This window comes from Cebidichthys violaceus, unplaced genomic scaffold, assembly GCF_023349555.1.
Source record: "Cebidichthys violaceus isolate CVI_PGR_0920_01 unplaced genomic scaffold, fCebVio1.0.p SCAF_55, whole genome shotgun sequence".
Classification (NCBI taxonomy): Eukaryota; Metazoa; Chordata; class Actinopteri; order Perciformes; family Stichaeidae; genus Cebidichthys; species Cebidichthys violaceus.
The window spans coordinates 1,189,886-1,202,885 of record NW_027176761.1 but is presented as its reverse complement, the minus strand read 5'-3'; the positions used below and the strand labels follow the sequence as shown (position 1 = coordinate 1,202,885).

At 39.6% G+C, this 13,000-nt stretch overlaps 1 protein-coding gene across 2 annotated transcripts; it reads left to right on the top strand.

Annotated features, from left to right (window-relative positions):
* The first annotated feature begins 3,044 nt into the window (after window positions 1–3,044).
* nutf2 (nuclear transport factor 2) lies at window positions 3,045–9,151 on the top strand. 2 transcript variants are annotated; one of them, XM_068731989.1, is made up of 5 exons: window positions 3,045–3,125; window positions 4,238–4,359; window positions 7,128–7,199; window positions 7,590–7,688; window positions 8,235–9,151. In XM_068731989.1, the coding sequence occupies exons 2-5, from the start codon at window positions 4,261–4,263 to the stop codon at window positions 8,346–8,348; spliced, it is 384 nt and encodes a 127-aa protein (XP_068588090.1). In that variant the 5' UTR covers window positions 3,045–3,125; window positions 4,238–4,260; the 3' UTR covers window positions 8,349–9,151. The 2 variants fall into 2 exon arrangements, with proteins under 2 accessions (XP_068588090.1, XP_068588091.1); XM_068731990.1 differs by lacking the exon at window positions 3,045–3,125 and adding an exon at window positions 3,289–3,354.
* The last annotated feature ends 3,849 nt before the right edge of the window (window positions 9,152–13,000 follow it).

Here is a 13,000-nt window from a genome sequence, read left to right as displayed (position 1 = left end):
CGTTGTGAATGATGAACTCTTTGTCAGAAGTTGGAAATTTCCAATGGGAAAATTCAGACCTCCAAGATGTCTGGAACACAGCATAAATGCAGGAGGAAGGGTGATAACAAGGGACAGGTTGAATTTATCAGAGAGGGGCAACAAACAAGAACTGGTGGGAAAACACACAAAAGGCAGGAATTGAAGTTATATGAAACAGTGAGTAACAAAATAAAACAGGAAATGTTTAACATGACTGAATAAATGACATGAAACAAAGGAGCAGGACAGATCATGCCACAGTGTGTGATTAGATGACTTGCTAAAGAGGAACCAGTCGTCCTTGCCGCACCTCCACTCCATCACGGCCACCCCAATAGCATGCAGAACCCTCCTTCACTGGTGTGTTGGCTTTCAGGCAGCACAGCCGCATTACCAGACACCCATACACATATGTAACACATAGCCCTTTTTTATTTGTCCAGAATGTGCATGTTTGTATTCTTACTGTCATCCTCTTGCCTGTTTATTATCCCGGCAGCATCCAAACCAAGAATGCTCTCTGTGGTAATGGTGCACAGAAGAAAGGAGAGGAGGGCACGGAGTTCTTCTCATTCGCCTGCACCTCGCAGATTTCTGCCAGTTGGCTCACCACTTTCTCAAAATGCGTGTTCTTCTGGGATCTAAATATCTTTTTATTGTCAAGCTGAAACATTGTCTGGGCATACCTTTCAACGCATCGCCCTCAGCTCCATTTTTCTCGTTGTCTTCAGATATTGACAGATTTCTCCTTGATTTGCGTCCCATTTATCCTCTTAAGCATCATCTGGACATGAAGACAAAGTCCTATTAGATTTTGTGTCGTCTGTTTGTAGTGTAGAAATAGAATAGAAGTAGAATGGACGTTGAACTGTTTTTCTGTGGTCACTTGACTAGTACAAAAGAAAATGGCAAATGTTGTCAGTTGTTATGGTGACACTACATCACAGGTGACCGTGGCTAAGTGGAGAGCAGGGCCGCCTTTCAACCAATCAGAGGGTCGGCGGTTCGATCCTCGGCTCCAGTCAATCTCCTTGAGCAAGACACTTAACCCCAAAATATCTCCCGTGGCTGCGTGTGTAGATAGATACTGAATTGTAAGTCGCTTTGGATAAAAGCGTCTGCTAAATGACTGTAATGTAAGAAGCCCAGGCCGCTGTTAGTTAGCTAATATTAGGCTAACTACCCGCACAGTGCAAACCTGCTATCCTTACTTTGCCACCCATTCTACAATGGAATGGAAACATCAGTGGGGCCGTAAAGCAGATTGTCTGGATGGCTGACTAGTTAGCCAGGTAGTGGTGGAGTATGGCAGCGTGACTCTTAGACCCAGTGAACTAGCCATGGCGGAATTAGCTAACTAGCCAGCTGTCTGCTGGTTAGCTAGCTAGCTTGTAAATTCTATTTTCTATTCTATGAACTGTACTATAATGCTGCTGTAGCGAACAAATTATCGAACAAAAGTATCTATCTATCTATTTATCTATCTATCTATCTATCTATCTATCTATCTATCTATCTATCTATCTATCTATCTATCTATCTATCTATCTATCTATCTAAATTCCACCATGCTTTAAACAAAGTTGTCAGTCATCCAGCAATAGCATTGCGTTTTCCTACTCTGTGTGGATGAAGCATTAAGTTGTTAAATTTTACTCATTTACTTTGTTTATTCTTCCTAATGTTGCAACTCCACAAGTCGATTTGATAGTTATGTCAAAACCTTGCCTTAGTGAGTCCGCGACATGCCATAAGTCGGTTTACTTTATACAAATGTTAGCCCACTATAAGGGTCGCAATGGCAATGATACACATAAAAATGGCTGCCGCTCTGACCATACTGCTATGTTGAATTGAATAGGAATGACCCAAACCCAATCAACACACTCAAGGACTGCAAAGTCTGTGAGGGTTTAGGGCTGTCCCACTGTCAAATTGTTGTGTGTTTGAGGGCTCTCTCGCAGACATTTTGAGCCCTTTATGACAACTTTCCATAAGTCTGCATTTCTGCAGACTCTGCCTAAGGGAATTACCCACAACTCGTAGCATCGGGATGTCAAACGCAGGGTTACCAGTGAAAGCCAGATACGTAAAAACAGGTTCAGTCTGGCATATTACATTTACATAGAAACATTAAGGATTAAAGATGGAACATGAAAACACATGAGAGCAAAGGACTATATTACACTCCTGGTTTATTCATCAACCATTTCTTTTCATTTTGTTTTTAAAGCTGTTTTGTCAAAAACGAGTAAAAAGATTATTTGACAACTACCTCTCATCTCGTAAGACAATAGCCTATAATATGTTCTAATCAAGGAGTAAGAAATATTAAATAAATGACCACAATTGTATATAACATGTTATGCCACTGTCAAGGTTTCGTGATATGTCGCAGCAAAGTGCTGTCCCATATGTATGTACACTATTTCATGCCCTTAAAGCCTCTCACACTCAACCATTGACCAGATGATTCAGGGTTTAAGGCCTTCGGAGGGACGGTGGGATTGGGCCAATGTCTGTTCTACTTTTATTCCTATTTCTATGGTTTGTAGAGATTAAAGCTGTATGTACATTGCTCTATCCAAAATATCAATGTGGAGTTTTGAGAGACCAACAAAAGTTTGTTGAACTGAGTGGCTGAATAGGGGCCCACAGCAAATGTTTGCCTCCGGGCTTGATTGAGGTATATTTTTTTCTCCAATATTTATATATTCATATTACAATTCCATTCACAATATTGTGGTATGAATATATACATATTTTCTCCAATATTTATATATTCATATCACAAAAAGCAAATGTATGCAATGTGACATAGACCATAATATAATCAAATTAAGCTAACTGTTCTCTGTTATGCTTTACACCAGACAAAACACAACGCTACTTTTTTATTTATTTATTTATATACTAAATTCAAATAGCTTTATTAGCATGGCCATAACTAAATACAATAGTGAGACATAGAAACGAACCAAATGTGTAATAGACTACAATCCCCACAAACCACCGGGGCTAGTACAGCTTTTGAATGCGTGACTTCGAAGAGAAGCGGACACTTCACTGTGCCATCGTGAAGCAGGCCTCGGTGTTGGTTAGAGGTAAGTTTATTTTAAATATTTTGAAGAAGCCGTCTTGAGGAATAGTGAATTGAAACATATGCGAAAAACTAAAAGTGATAGTTTAGTCTGACATTCGAACAAGTACAAGGTGTTATAAGTAGTTTAATTGGCTGTTCATACCCGGTTTAGGGAAAACGTTGGGCACGCCTATGTAGGGTAGCTGTGCGCGCGGGCCCGGAGGGAAGCATCAACACTTGGCGGAGACGGGGTATTTTTAGCAACCGGAGAAATGGCGAACGCCAGCCAGTCAGTTAGCTAACGCTTGGAAATATGATGTATCTGACGTCTAACATTAGCAGGCGGAGAGGCATGCTAGGGATCGGAGCTGTTAACAACACAGGCTAACGTTAGCAAACAAGAAACCTCACTTGCTAGTAGTAGCAGCAAGCTAGTTAGCTCACGTTAACTAGCCATACGGTTACAAGAGCTTTCCCGTTTGATAACGTTACTAAACACGCGTGTGTTCTTCTCCCCCTAGCCTTAACTGCTTTTCAGCAGACCTAGGACTGTTTAGGTCTTTAGATAATGTCATGGGGCGTTGTTTCGACTTCATTGCTAATTTCCAGAGCTCTCAGATAGTCCCGGGCACAACAGTGTATAGTTATGTTGAAGCACATGACTTGTGCTGTCACTGTCATCTAAACGGAGACACCAGCAGTGCGGTGCGTTTAGTAAAACTCTGCTGGTTTAAGTCATTTTAATGCTTGTTTTTTATATAGTGTGGTTGTACTCGTACGTTGTTATTTTTTGTAACTTATTGTTTTTTGTTGTCTGTATCAAGGAAGTAGTAATTTTATGAATTTTTCTTTACAGAAAGTAAGTTGGCTAAGTTACACAGTTTCAAGTGTAAATAAATATGTGATCTGGATAGGTTTGCTATATTTCTTCATCTTTCCCATTGGTTTGTACAGCGTGAGGGTATTCACTGGATTTAGATACTGCATTCATCTCACTTTTGCAACAAGTGAATACAAGTACTCTCTGCCTCAAAGGTTATAATGTATTGTAATGTATTTACAATGCATTTTTGTTGTAAATGGTTGAGAGAATATTTCTGAAACGGCTCCCCTTCTGTCTCTCCACCTTCCCAGTGTGTGTTGCAGGGTGATTCAGGATGGTGGACCAGCCTCTGTGGGAGCAGATAGGATCCAGCTTTGTGCAGCATTACTATCAACTATTTGACTCGGACAGATCACTACTCGGAACCATATATGTGAGTGTGACAGAACAATGCTTTTATCCAGTTATGAGATGTCGTACCACAGGGCTGGGCTGCACTTATAAATTAACTTTCTTTTATGAATGTGAATGCGACACAAGTCTAACAAGACCCTTAGTACATCCAACACTAGGTGTGCAATGTGATCCCAGACAAAGCCTGCTTAAAAATGGAGTGGGGCCTGTTTTTATGTGGTTTCACTTGATCAATAACAAATTCATTGTGAACACTTTTCATATTCAAATTCACTTACAGTTTAACAAGCAATTTTCCAAAAGGTCCAGATTGAGAAAATCTCCTCGTGCAAAGGTTTACATTACAATAATATCTTAGTGCCAAATATTTATATTCAAGAAGTAGTAACAACGTTTCTGTGTAGTAAACAACTGTCAAATCAAATAGAGAAAGTACACATCAATTATATTTTAACAATTATTCTCAGTTTTCAAATTTAACTGGATGAATTATAAATAATACATAGAAATACATAAATATATGTTCTTCTCATTTCAAGTAAAATAAAGCTGGATTAAAGAATAACTGACAGAACAGAAAACCCTCGACAAATGTGCATCTTTAAATAAATTACTTAATTTTAGAAAAATGTATTTCACTGAATTGCCTTGCAGCTTTAAATTCAGTTCATTCAGGTGTGAACTGATGTCAATCATAAAAAAACCATTGTATTTTTCTCATCTTCTAACAAGATAAATGTGTGAGCATGGACTTTATCTATAGTTATTAAACCGCTTGCTTCAGCTCTACTCTTTCTGTTAACATCATTAATGGTCAATGAATTAATGTTTAGTTCTGACCTTTATGGAATCTTATGTTTATGTTCTGTGACTTTATTTCAAATGTGAGTTACGATGTTTGCTCCAATTAAGACATTCTGTCACACAGCTGCCTGTGGAAAGCATTCACCTGTACGAGTCTGCTGACTTGTGGTCAAAGACTTTAGCAACCGTCCTCTGATTTGACTTTCACAACTAAACTAATTGCTGTCCTGCTCTGCCATCTCTTTCCTCGTCTCTCCCCCGTGTGTCACGGTGTGTGTAAATCTCACTCAAGTCCGGAAACTTGTCAGAATACCCATATTTGATTGGCTAAACTACATCACGTGACGCATTGGTCGGTGTGTTTCTTGTACCGTTGAACAAGTGCCGTAAATGCTGGAAAAGCTGCCCCAGTTAAAATAGTAGCGCTCCGTCAAAATGTAATAATTCTCAATTATCTATCGGTTTTAGGTCCGGATCCGGACCGCGGCCCGCTAGTTAGTGACCCCTGATCTATGCGGCCCTTGCGGCCCACAGGTGCAAAACTGAACGTTTTTTGCAGCCCTCTAGGTGGCGCTCGGCCGCGGCCCTGTGATTAAGAATCACTGTTGTAGTCTATTTCCACCTGGTGCAGGATGGGAAATATTCTCACAAGGAATGTAGTTGTGGGCTCTCAAATAGTGACCCTGGAAGTAGGGCTGGGCGGTATGACCAAAAATGTGTATCACGGTATTTTGTAAGATTATACCGGTTTCATGGTGTATCATGGTATATTTTTTTTGTGTTAATGCATTAACTAATTAACGCCAAAAATTATTTTATTGAGTGTTTAATTATTAAGCGGACATTTTCAACACAAGAACCGGCCGGCAGCTAGCGGTGAACATCTGTTTGTGTGGCGTGTCTTCTAACCCTCCAAGTACAGCTTCTTATCACCCTCTATGTACCAACGTCCATTTATAACAAACACCACACATGTTACAAGGTACTCAGCGTTGCATATGTGTCTAACCAAAATCCCCCCCCCCCCCCCAAAAAAAAGTATTTGTTTGTAATATGTATTATAAGCATATCATTTAGTTATTGCTACTGATAATTTAACAAACATAAAAACATGACGATAGGTTTGCAGTTTTCAAGGAGTACATTTCAGATTGCATCTATGAACACATGAAAATAACTCACGTTTTCTGCTGAGGTGATGTAAGTTGCTCGTGTTACCACCAGTGGCATCAACAGTGGCTCCAAACTCGCAAAACGTTGGATTTTTTAAAACCAAAACACTTCCAAACAGCAGACACAGCTCCTCTCTTGGGCACAGACTCTATTGGTGCATCTCCGGTCTCTCTTTGTTCCTCCTGCTTCGCTCTTTTCTGTTCTTTAAGTAACGCGACGGAGCCTCTCCCAGCTGTAGCAGACTGTTGTGCTAACGGGCTAGCTACCAAGCTGTACCCAGCATGCTGTCCTGCAGTGAAATTTTCTAAACGTACAATTATTAGTGTTACAAATTGTTTGTCACAAACTGTTGTGTGCCGTGGTGTTGCCCTGTTAAAGAGCGTTAGTTGTGGGTTATTAATTGTTGTTATAAAGTTATAACCATAATTTAGGGGTCCCTCTCACTACATAAGTAGTTCCGACCGTAGCACTCTTCGCGGCGAACAATATATTTTGCTTCCTGTTGAAGAGTGACAGCAGTTGTTTTGGCTATACCGGTATGATGGTATATGAAAAATTCATATTGCACGGGAAATTAAAACCGGTATACCGCCCAGCCCTACATCTACAATGTACCTAAGAAGAAATACACAATGTAGTCATGAATTTGTGTCATTATTAACGAGCTCCAGCTGATGGCCTTTTTAAGGGAGCAAAGCTAGTACCACTTGAGTTTTTGATGTGGCCCTATTTGGTAGAACTTTTTTATCTGCAAATAGCATCTTCTGTAACTCATTACCCCCCCCCCCCCTTCTGTCTTGCTCCACACAGATCGACGAGTCATGCCTCACATGGGAAGGACAGCAGTTCCAGGGAAAAAAGGCAATCATTGGGAAACTCAATGTGAGTTAATCTGGTAAAATATTCTGTATACAGGGGAAACGTGTAACAGGTAGCCCAACTGAGAAACACACTGGCAATGTCAGTCAGTATGTTTTAAGTGCAACCAAGAAACCAGATTATTCTGAGGAATAACGCATTTACATGCACCACCTGTAAACTGTTATTGTAAAATCTGTGTAAACATGCATCCGTCAAATAATGCGATTCCTCCCTAACCTTTTTGTGGTAGTAAAAGCCCCGTAGAGGATCATTATTATTTCTAATCATTATTGTAAGTTGATGAAAGTAGTTAAAGATCAGTTTGATTTCTTCTGTTCTTTCAGTGTCTGATATACCTGTATTCATTTTCCTTATGTATTATTTTATTTTGTTTCCTTGTCTGTGTGCCAGAGTCTACCCTTTCCAAAAATAGTGCATAGTATAACAGTGCAGGACCACCAGCCAACTCCAGACTGCAACATCTTGAGTATGGTAGTAGGACAGCTAAAAGTAAGTGACACTATCATTTACACCTTATTTGAAAGCATGTCCTGTTACAGCCAAAACATCACACATTAAACACAACGTTTTATCTTTTTATTTATATATATATATATATTTATTTATTTTATTTTATTTTATTTTATTTTATTTATTTATTATAGACGGGTAATCTCATTGAGACACAGGGTCTCATTTGTTAAGAGACACACAACAGCATTCTGATGCATGATAGAACACAAGTCCTAATATTGATAAGTGCCAAAGTGTTGCACGAGGATGCACACAATTTACTTTGGTGAATAACAATAAATGTAAACCGAAGCTTTGTTTACAAGGAAACTCACAGGGCACCTTTTGGGCTCAACTAACTAGCAACTCTCATTTCCTCCAGGCCAGGATAACCTGGGTGACGTTATTGCTGTTAGTTTCTCTAACTTGGCAAAGAAGGAATTACGTGCTCGACTGACTTTAATAATGCACAACTGATATGAAACCACTGTACTGTCTACTTTGTCCTGATCCCCTGCTGTTTCTGTTTGTGTGTGTTTGTAGGTAGATGACGATCCCGTCATGGGTTTCCATCAGAGTTTCCTCCTGAAGAACATTAACAATGCGTGGGTGTGCACCAATGACATGTTCAGGCTGGCCATTCACAACTTTGGCTAACCCCCCGGCACTTATCATCTGGTGGGCAGGGGCGCCCTGTAGCGAAGGGCACCACGTGAGTGAAGTATGGAGGGAGGGAAGGAGGAGTTGGGGATGGAGAGAAGAGGGGACACTCGCCTCTCCCTTCTGCTGTCTCATTTACGCCTGCTTGACTCTCCAACACCGGATTCTAGATGTCAATCACTGAACCTCATCCAGGTGGGTTTACAGACTGCCCCAGCTAGTACAACTGCGATTCGTTTCTTTGCTGAGAGCCAGCTAACCAATCAGATGCCCCTGTCTGCCACGTCGCTGATCTGCATGAAGCCGGGAGTCCCCCATTACAATATCTACACTCGAGGCACCGGAGAGACAAACAGTCGAACGACGTCATTTACTCCAGCTCTGCTCCGCTCTCCACCTTTTCTTAATTCAAACCAGTTCTACTCTGTTAACTCCACTGCTATCAAATCAGTTCTGTTAGCGCTGTTTGTTGACTGGTTTGTAGATCAATGTTCAGGTTCAGAGACGGTTCCATCAGTTCTGACTTCTTGTGTTCTAAGTTGTTTTTAGATGCCACTTGTGTGTTGCCTTAGTGTGTTTCGTCTTCCTTTTACACAATTGTTAACTTTGCCATGATCCACTCTCATGCTTGGTTTTGCTCTCGCAAATCAAAGAATCATGGAGGACAAAGTTTCACCGCACTGTGTGATTGGCTCCTGAATATTCTCTCTCTCGCTCTCAATCTGTCTCTCTCACACTGTCTGGCAGTAAACATGGACTACAGACACGTTAGACAATAAAACCTGGACTTTTTTTCTAAATTGTGTGGCCTTGTCTCTCCATGTCATTTTCTGTGGCCGATTTCCCCTCCCCCCAAATTCTTAATTTATCTCTCCACTGTGCTCATTATTGGAAGATGCCATGAGTCATGGCATTGGGAGGGGGAAAAAAACTGGACTTTGAATCCCTCGTCAGCCACAGCTCAGCTGTAACAAAATATTAAATGGCAGGTTACCAGTGTTTATGCTCTATTGCTGTTGCCGCTGAACAGCCAATAGTCCAAAGACGATAGAAAAGGTTTCAATAAATTGCCAAGATGAGGTCATAAAGTCACAATTTGAAACCATAGCTAGGCATAAATTGCGGCAGGTTTATGTTAGTTTACAATTTAACAAGCTTGTTGAGCAGATTTGCTGAACCATCGCAAAAGAAAATTAAAATTTGGAATAGGAGTTGTAACGATCTTGTGCATTTTGACATTTTTTTTGCACTGTGTCCGGGTGTAAAGCTGTGGCTCTATGAGCAGAATTGATATAGCTGGACAGAATGCATCTCAACAGGATTTGCAGTGCAGGAACACTCTACCAAAGCAACACATTGAAAACAATACACCACTCTTAAGGCCCGACGGATAAACTGAGGAGATAAACACTTAAACCATTGGAGCGGTTATGTGTTGGGTAGCAGAAGAGTGCAGGATGTTCATTTCAGCATGAGGAGCCCAAGAAAAGAAAACTCAGTAGGTTATAAAATTATATTATGTGGTGACTTTAACACAGTTACTGAAGACAAAGACAGATGTAGTAAGAAGCCCTTCAAACTGAGTCCAGAAGGCAAATTTTTAAAACAAGTATGTGAAGAAACTAAATTAATAGATGTATGTAGATCTGTAAATCCTTCAGGATATGAATTTACCAGGTTTGACTCAAACACCAAAACTCGTATAGACAGAATTTATGTATCGTCACACTTCAAAGCAGTAAATTATAGAACCATATTAAATGACTTCTCAGATCACCTCATAGTTAGAACATCTGTATCTTCTGGAACCTCAGCTAGCAGAGGCTTCTGGAAACTAAATACTCAATGCCTAAAAAATACAGATTTATTAAAGGAGCTAAAACAGGAAATACACAAAATAACACAACTAAAAATCCTAACCAAATCTAATATTAAACTATGGGAAATATTGAAATATAGAGTGAAAGATTTCTTCAAATTCAAATGCAGAGAATTAAATAAAGCAAAAAATACATATGATGAATTAATGAAGCAATACATTAGTCTGAAACAGAAGAAAAAAAAATCTACAGTAGATGAGGAAACTATGACAAGTATTAAGAAACAAATAGACAACTTTAATCATGAGTTATTGTATAATATTTATAAACAGTCACACTTAGATAACAGGGAATTTAATTCATGCTCTGAAATCAACTCAAAAACAAATTCAAGCTAAATTTATTAAATGTATAAAGAACCATAAAGGTGATACTTTTTACTGTGAAAAGGAAAAAAGAGAAGTAATCAGAAATCTGTGTGTCGATGCATATAAGAGAATAGACATAGATGTAGGCTGTGTCAATATTCTGTAGGAAACGATGCCTTCATACAGCGACTTAAACTTCACTCATCTTAGTGGAGAGATAAGAAAAGAGGAAGTGATGGAGGCCATCCAACAACTTAACGTCAGTAAAAGTCCTGGTCCTGACGGTCTGCCCACTGAGTTCTATCAGCTTTACAACGACGACGTCTTAAACCTCCTCACTGCTGTGTACAACGAAGGTATAAACAGCGGCTGTATGGGAGACTCCTTTTATCAAGGTGTTTTATGTTTATTGTTTAAGAAAGGTGATGATGCTGACTTGGACAACTACAGACATCTCACTATTATGAATACAGACTATAAGATTCTTGCTAAAATAATTATGAACAGATTAAATGACATATTAGACAAAATCATAGATAAAGAACAAACTTGTGCAATTAAAGGTCGACTGATGTGGGACAACTTGTGCATATTAAGAGAACTTTTACATAAACCTGATAAAAAAGGTTTCTATGTTGTTGGGCTGGACCAGAAGAAGGCCTTTGATTACATCTCCAGAGATTACCTCTGGACTGTGATGAAGTCATATGGCTTCCCCGATGCCTTTGTTCACATGGTGAAATGTCTGTACGCTAAATCTAATATCTGTGTAAATGTGAATGGAGTTTTAACTGAAGCCTTTCAAGTGGAGAGAGGAGTGAAGCAGGGCTGTCCTCTGAGTGCTGCTTTATACGTCCTCGCCATAAATCCTTTAATTCAAAAAATTAATTCGGATCATTTAATTTCAGGTTTAAGTGTAGGTCATATGCCCAAAGTCACAGCCATCGCTTACGCTGATGACATCACTGTTATTATTAAAAACCAGCTGGAGATGGATGCCTTAACCAACAATCTAGCTCTGTATGAACTAGCATCTAGAGCTAAATTAAATCATAACAAAACTGAAGGAGTTTGGATCGGAGATGAATGTCATAAATGTAATATTAACATTAAAGTAAAACCAGAAATAAAAATACTGGGTTTGATATTCTGTGACAGAAAAAGTAGTGAAAGAAATTGGGAAAATAAGTTGTGTGAAATTAAAGAAGAGGTGAAAAAATGGGAAAACAAAAATACTAATTACAAATCCAGAGTAAATATAGTCAAGACGTTCATCCTATCTAAACTACTTTTTTTATCAAACATCTTTCCTCCATCAAACAAAATGATTATCCAGTTAAATAAACAGTGTGTAAACTTAATCTGGGGCACAACCAGGGAAGTGACCAAAAGACTACTGATGTATAAAAGTAAAGAACACGGGGGGTTAGGGGCTCTAGAGCTCGGCGTCAGACTACATGTTTCCTTTATCAAAAACATCTCTGCTGCCATCTCCAGAAACGCTCTTTGGTTAGGAGACGTCTCCATGTGGAGAAAGAGAAGAGGGAAACTGAGAATAGGTCCTGAATACAAATTATCATATGGAGACTTTACTAATCAATATCAACACCTACAGATAGACTGGAACAGTCTATCTAGTAAAAGTATTTATAAAAGGATCAATGATTTTAAACATGGTGGACTTGTCAAATACAAACATTTGACCGATGACGAGGGTGATGAGGTCTTAAAAACACTGAAAGACAAGAACCTCTCAGAGAGCATCAGAGACGTCCGATGGCTCATGTCGGTAAACAGACTCGCTGTAAGAGCCACGGTGTCATGGAGCTGCTACGTCACGACAAAAAAATGTCCCATGATACATTGCGACGAGGACGAAACACAGAGCCACCTGTTCATAGACTGCTACAGAGCTCAACAGGTCTGGGCCTCCCTTCAAGGCCTCAGCCTGGTCTTCAGTGTGAATTATAAATCTGTGATGTTTGCAGTATTTGATGAAAAGATGTCTGTCAAACAAAAAGAACTTTACCAGCTCATCGTTGGCATTGCATGTTTCAAAATATGGAAAACCCGATGTACAATGGTAGTGAAACAGACTATAATGGACGGCAATGTGGTGGCGAAACATATAGTCACTGAACTCAGGAGAAGGAGAACTGTTGATAAGAGCCGGTCCCTCCCGTGGCATTTGTTGGACTTTTGACCCGAGCACACAGCACTTTTGTTTTGTATTTGTCCCTTTATATGTGTACTTGTAAATCATGTATGTATTTGTAAAACTGTAGATTTTGTATAACTCAAATAAAGTTTTCTAAAAAAAAAAAAGAAAAGAAAACTGTCCGTTCCTGAGGAGGGCTTCAGTGTCGAATCCAGTCCAGTTTTTGGATCCCAAGGTACTTGTTTGAATCCACCCTCTTCACTTCATACCGGATTGGTAACTCCAGTCCACCACCAGTTCTTT

Bases quoted from the DNA above. Each gene is read 5' to 3' on its own strand.
- nutf2 (XM_068731989.1), top strand. From the start codon at position 4,261: ATGGTGGACCAGCCTCTGTGGGAGCAGATAGGATCCAGCTTTGTGCAG. The intron at 7,200-7,589 runs GTGAGTTAATCT...TCTGTGTGCCAG, and splicing joins CAATCATTGGGAAACTCAAT to AGTCTACCCTTTCCAAAAAT. The intron at 7,689-8,234 runs GTAAGTGACACT...GTGTGTTTGTAG, and splicing joins TGGTAGTAGGACAGCTAAAA to GTAGATGACGATCCCGTCAT.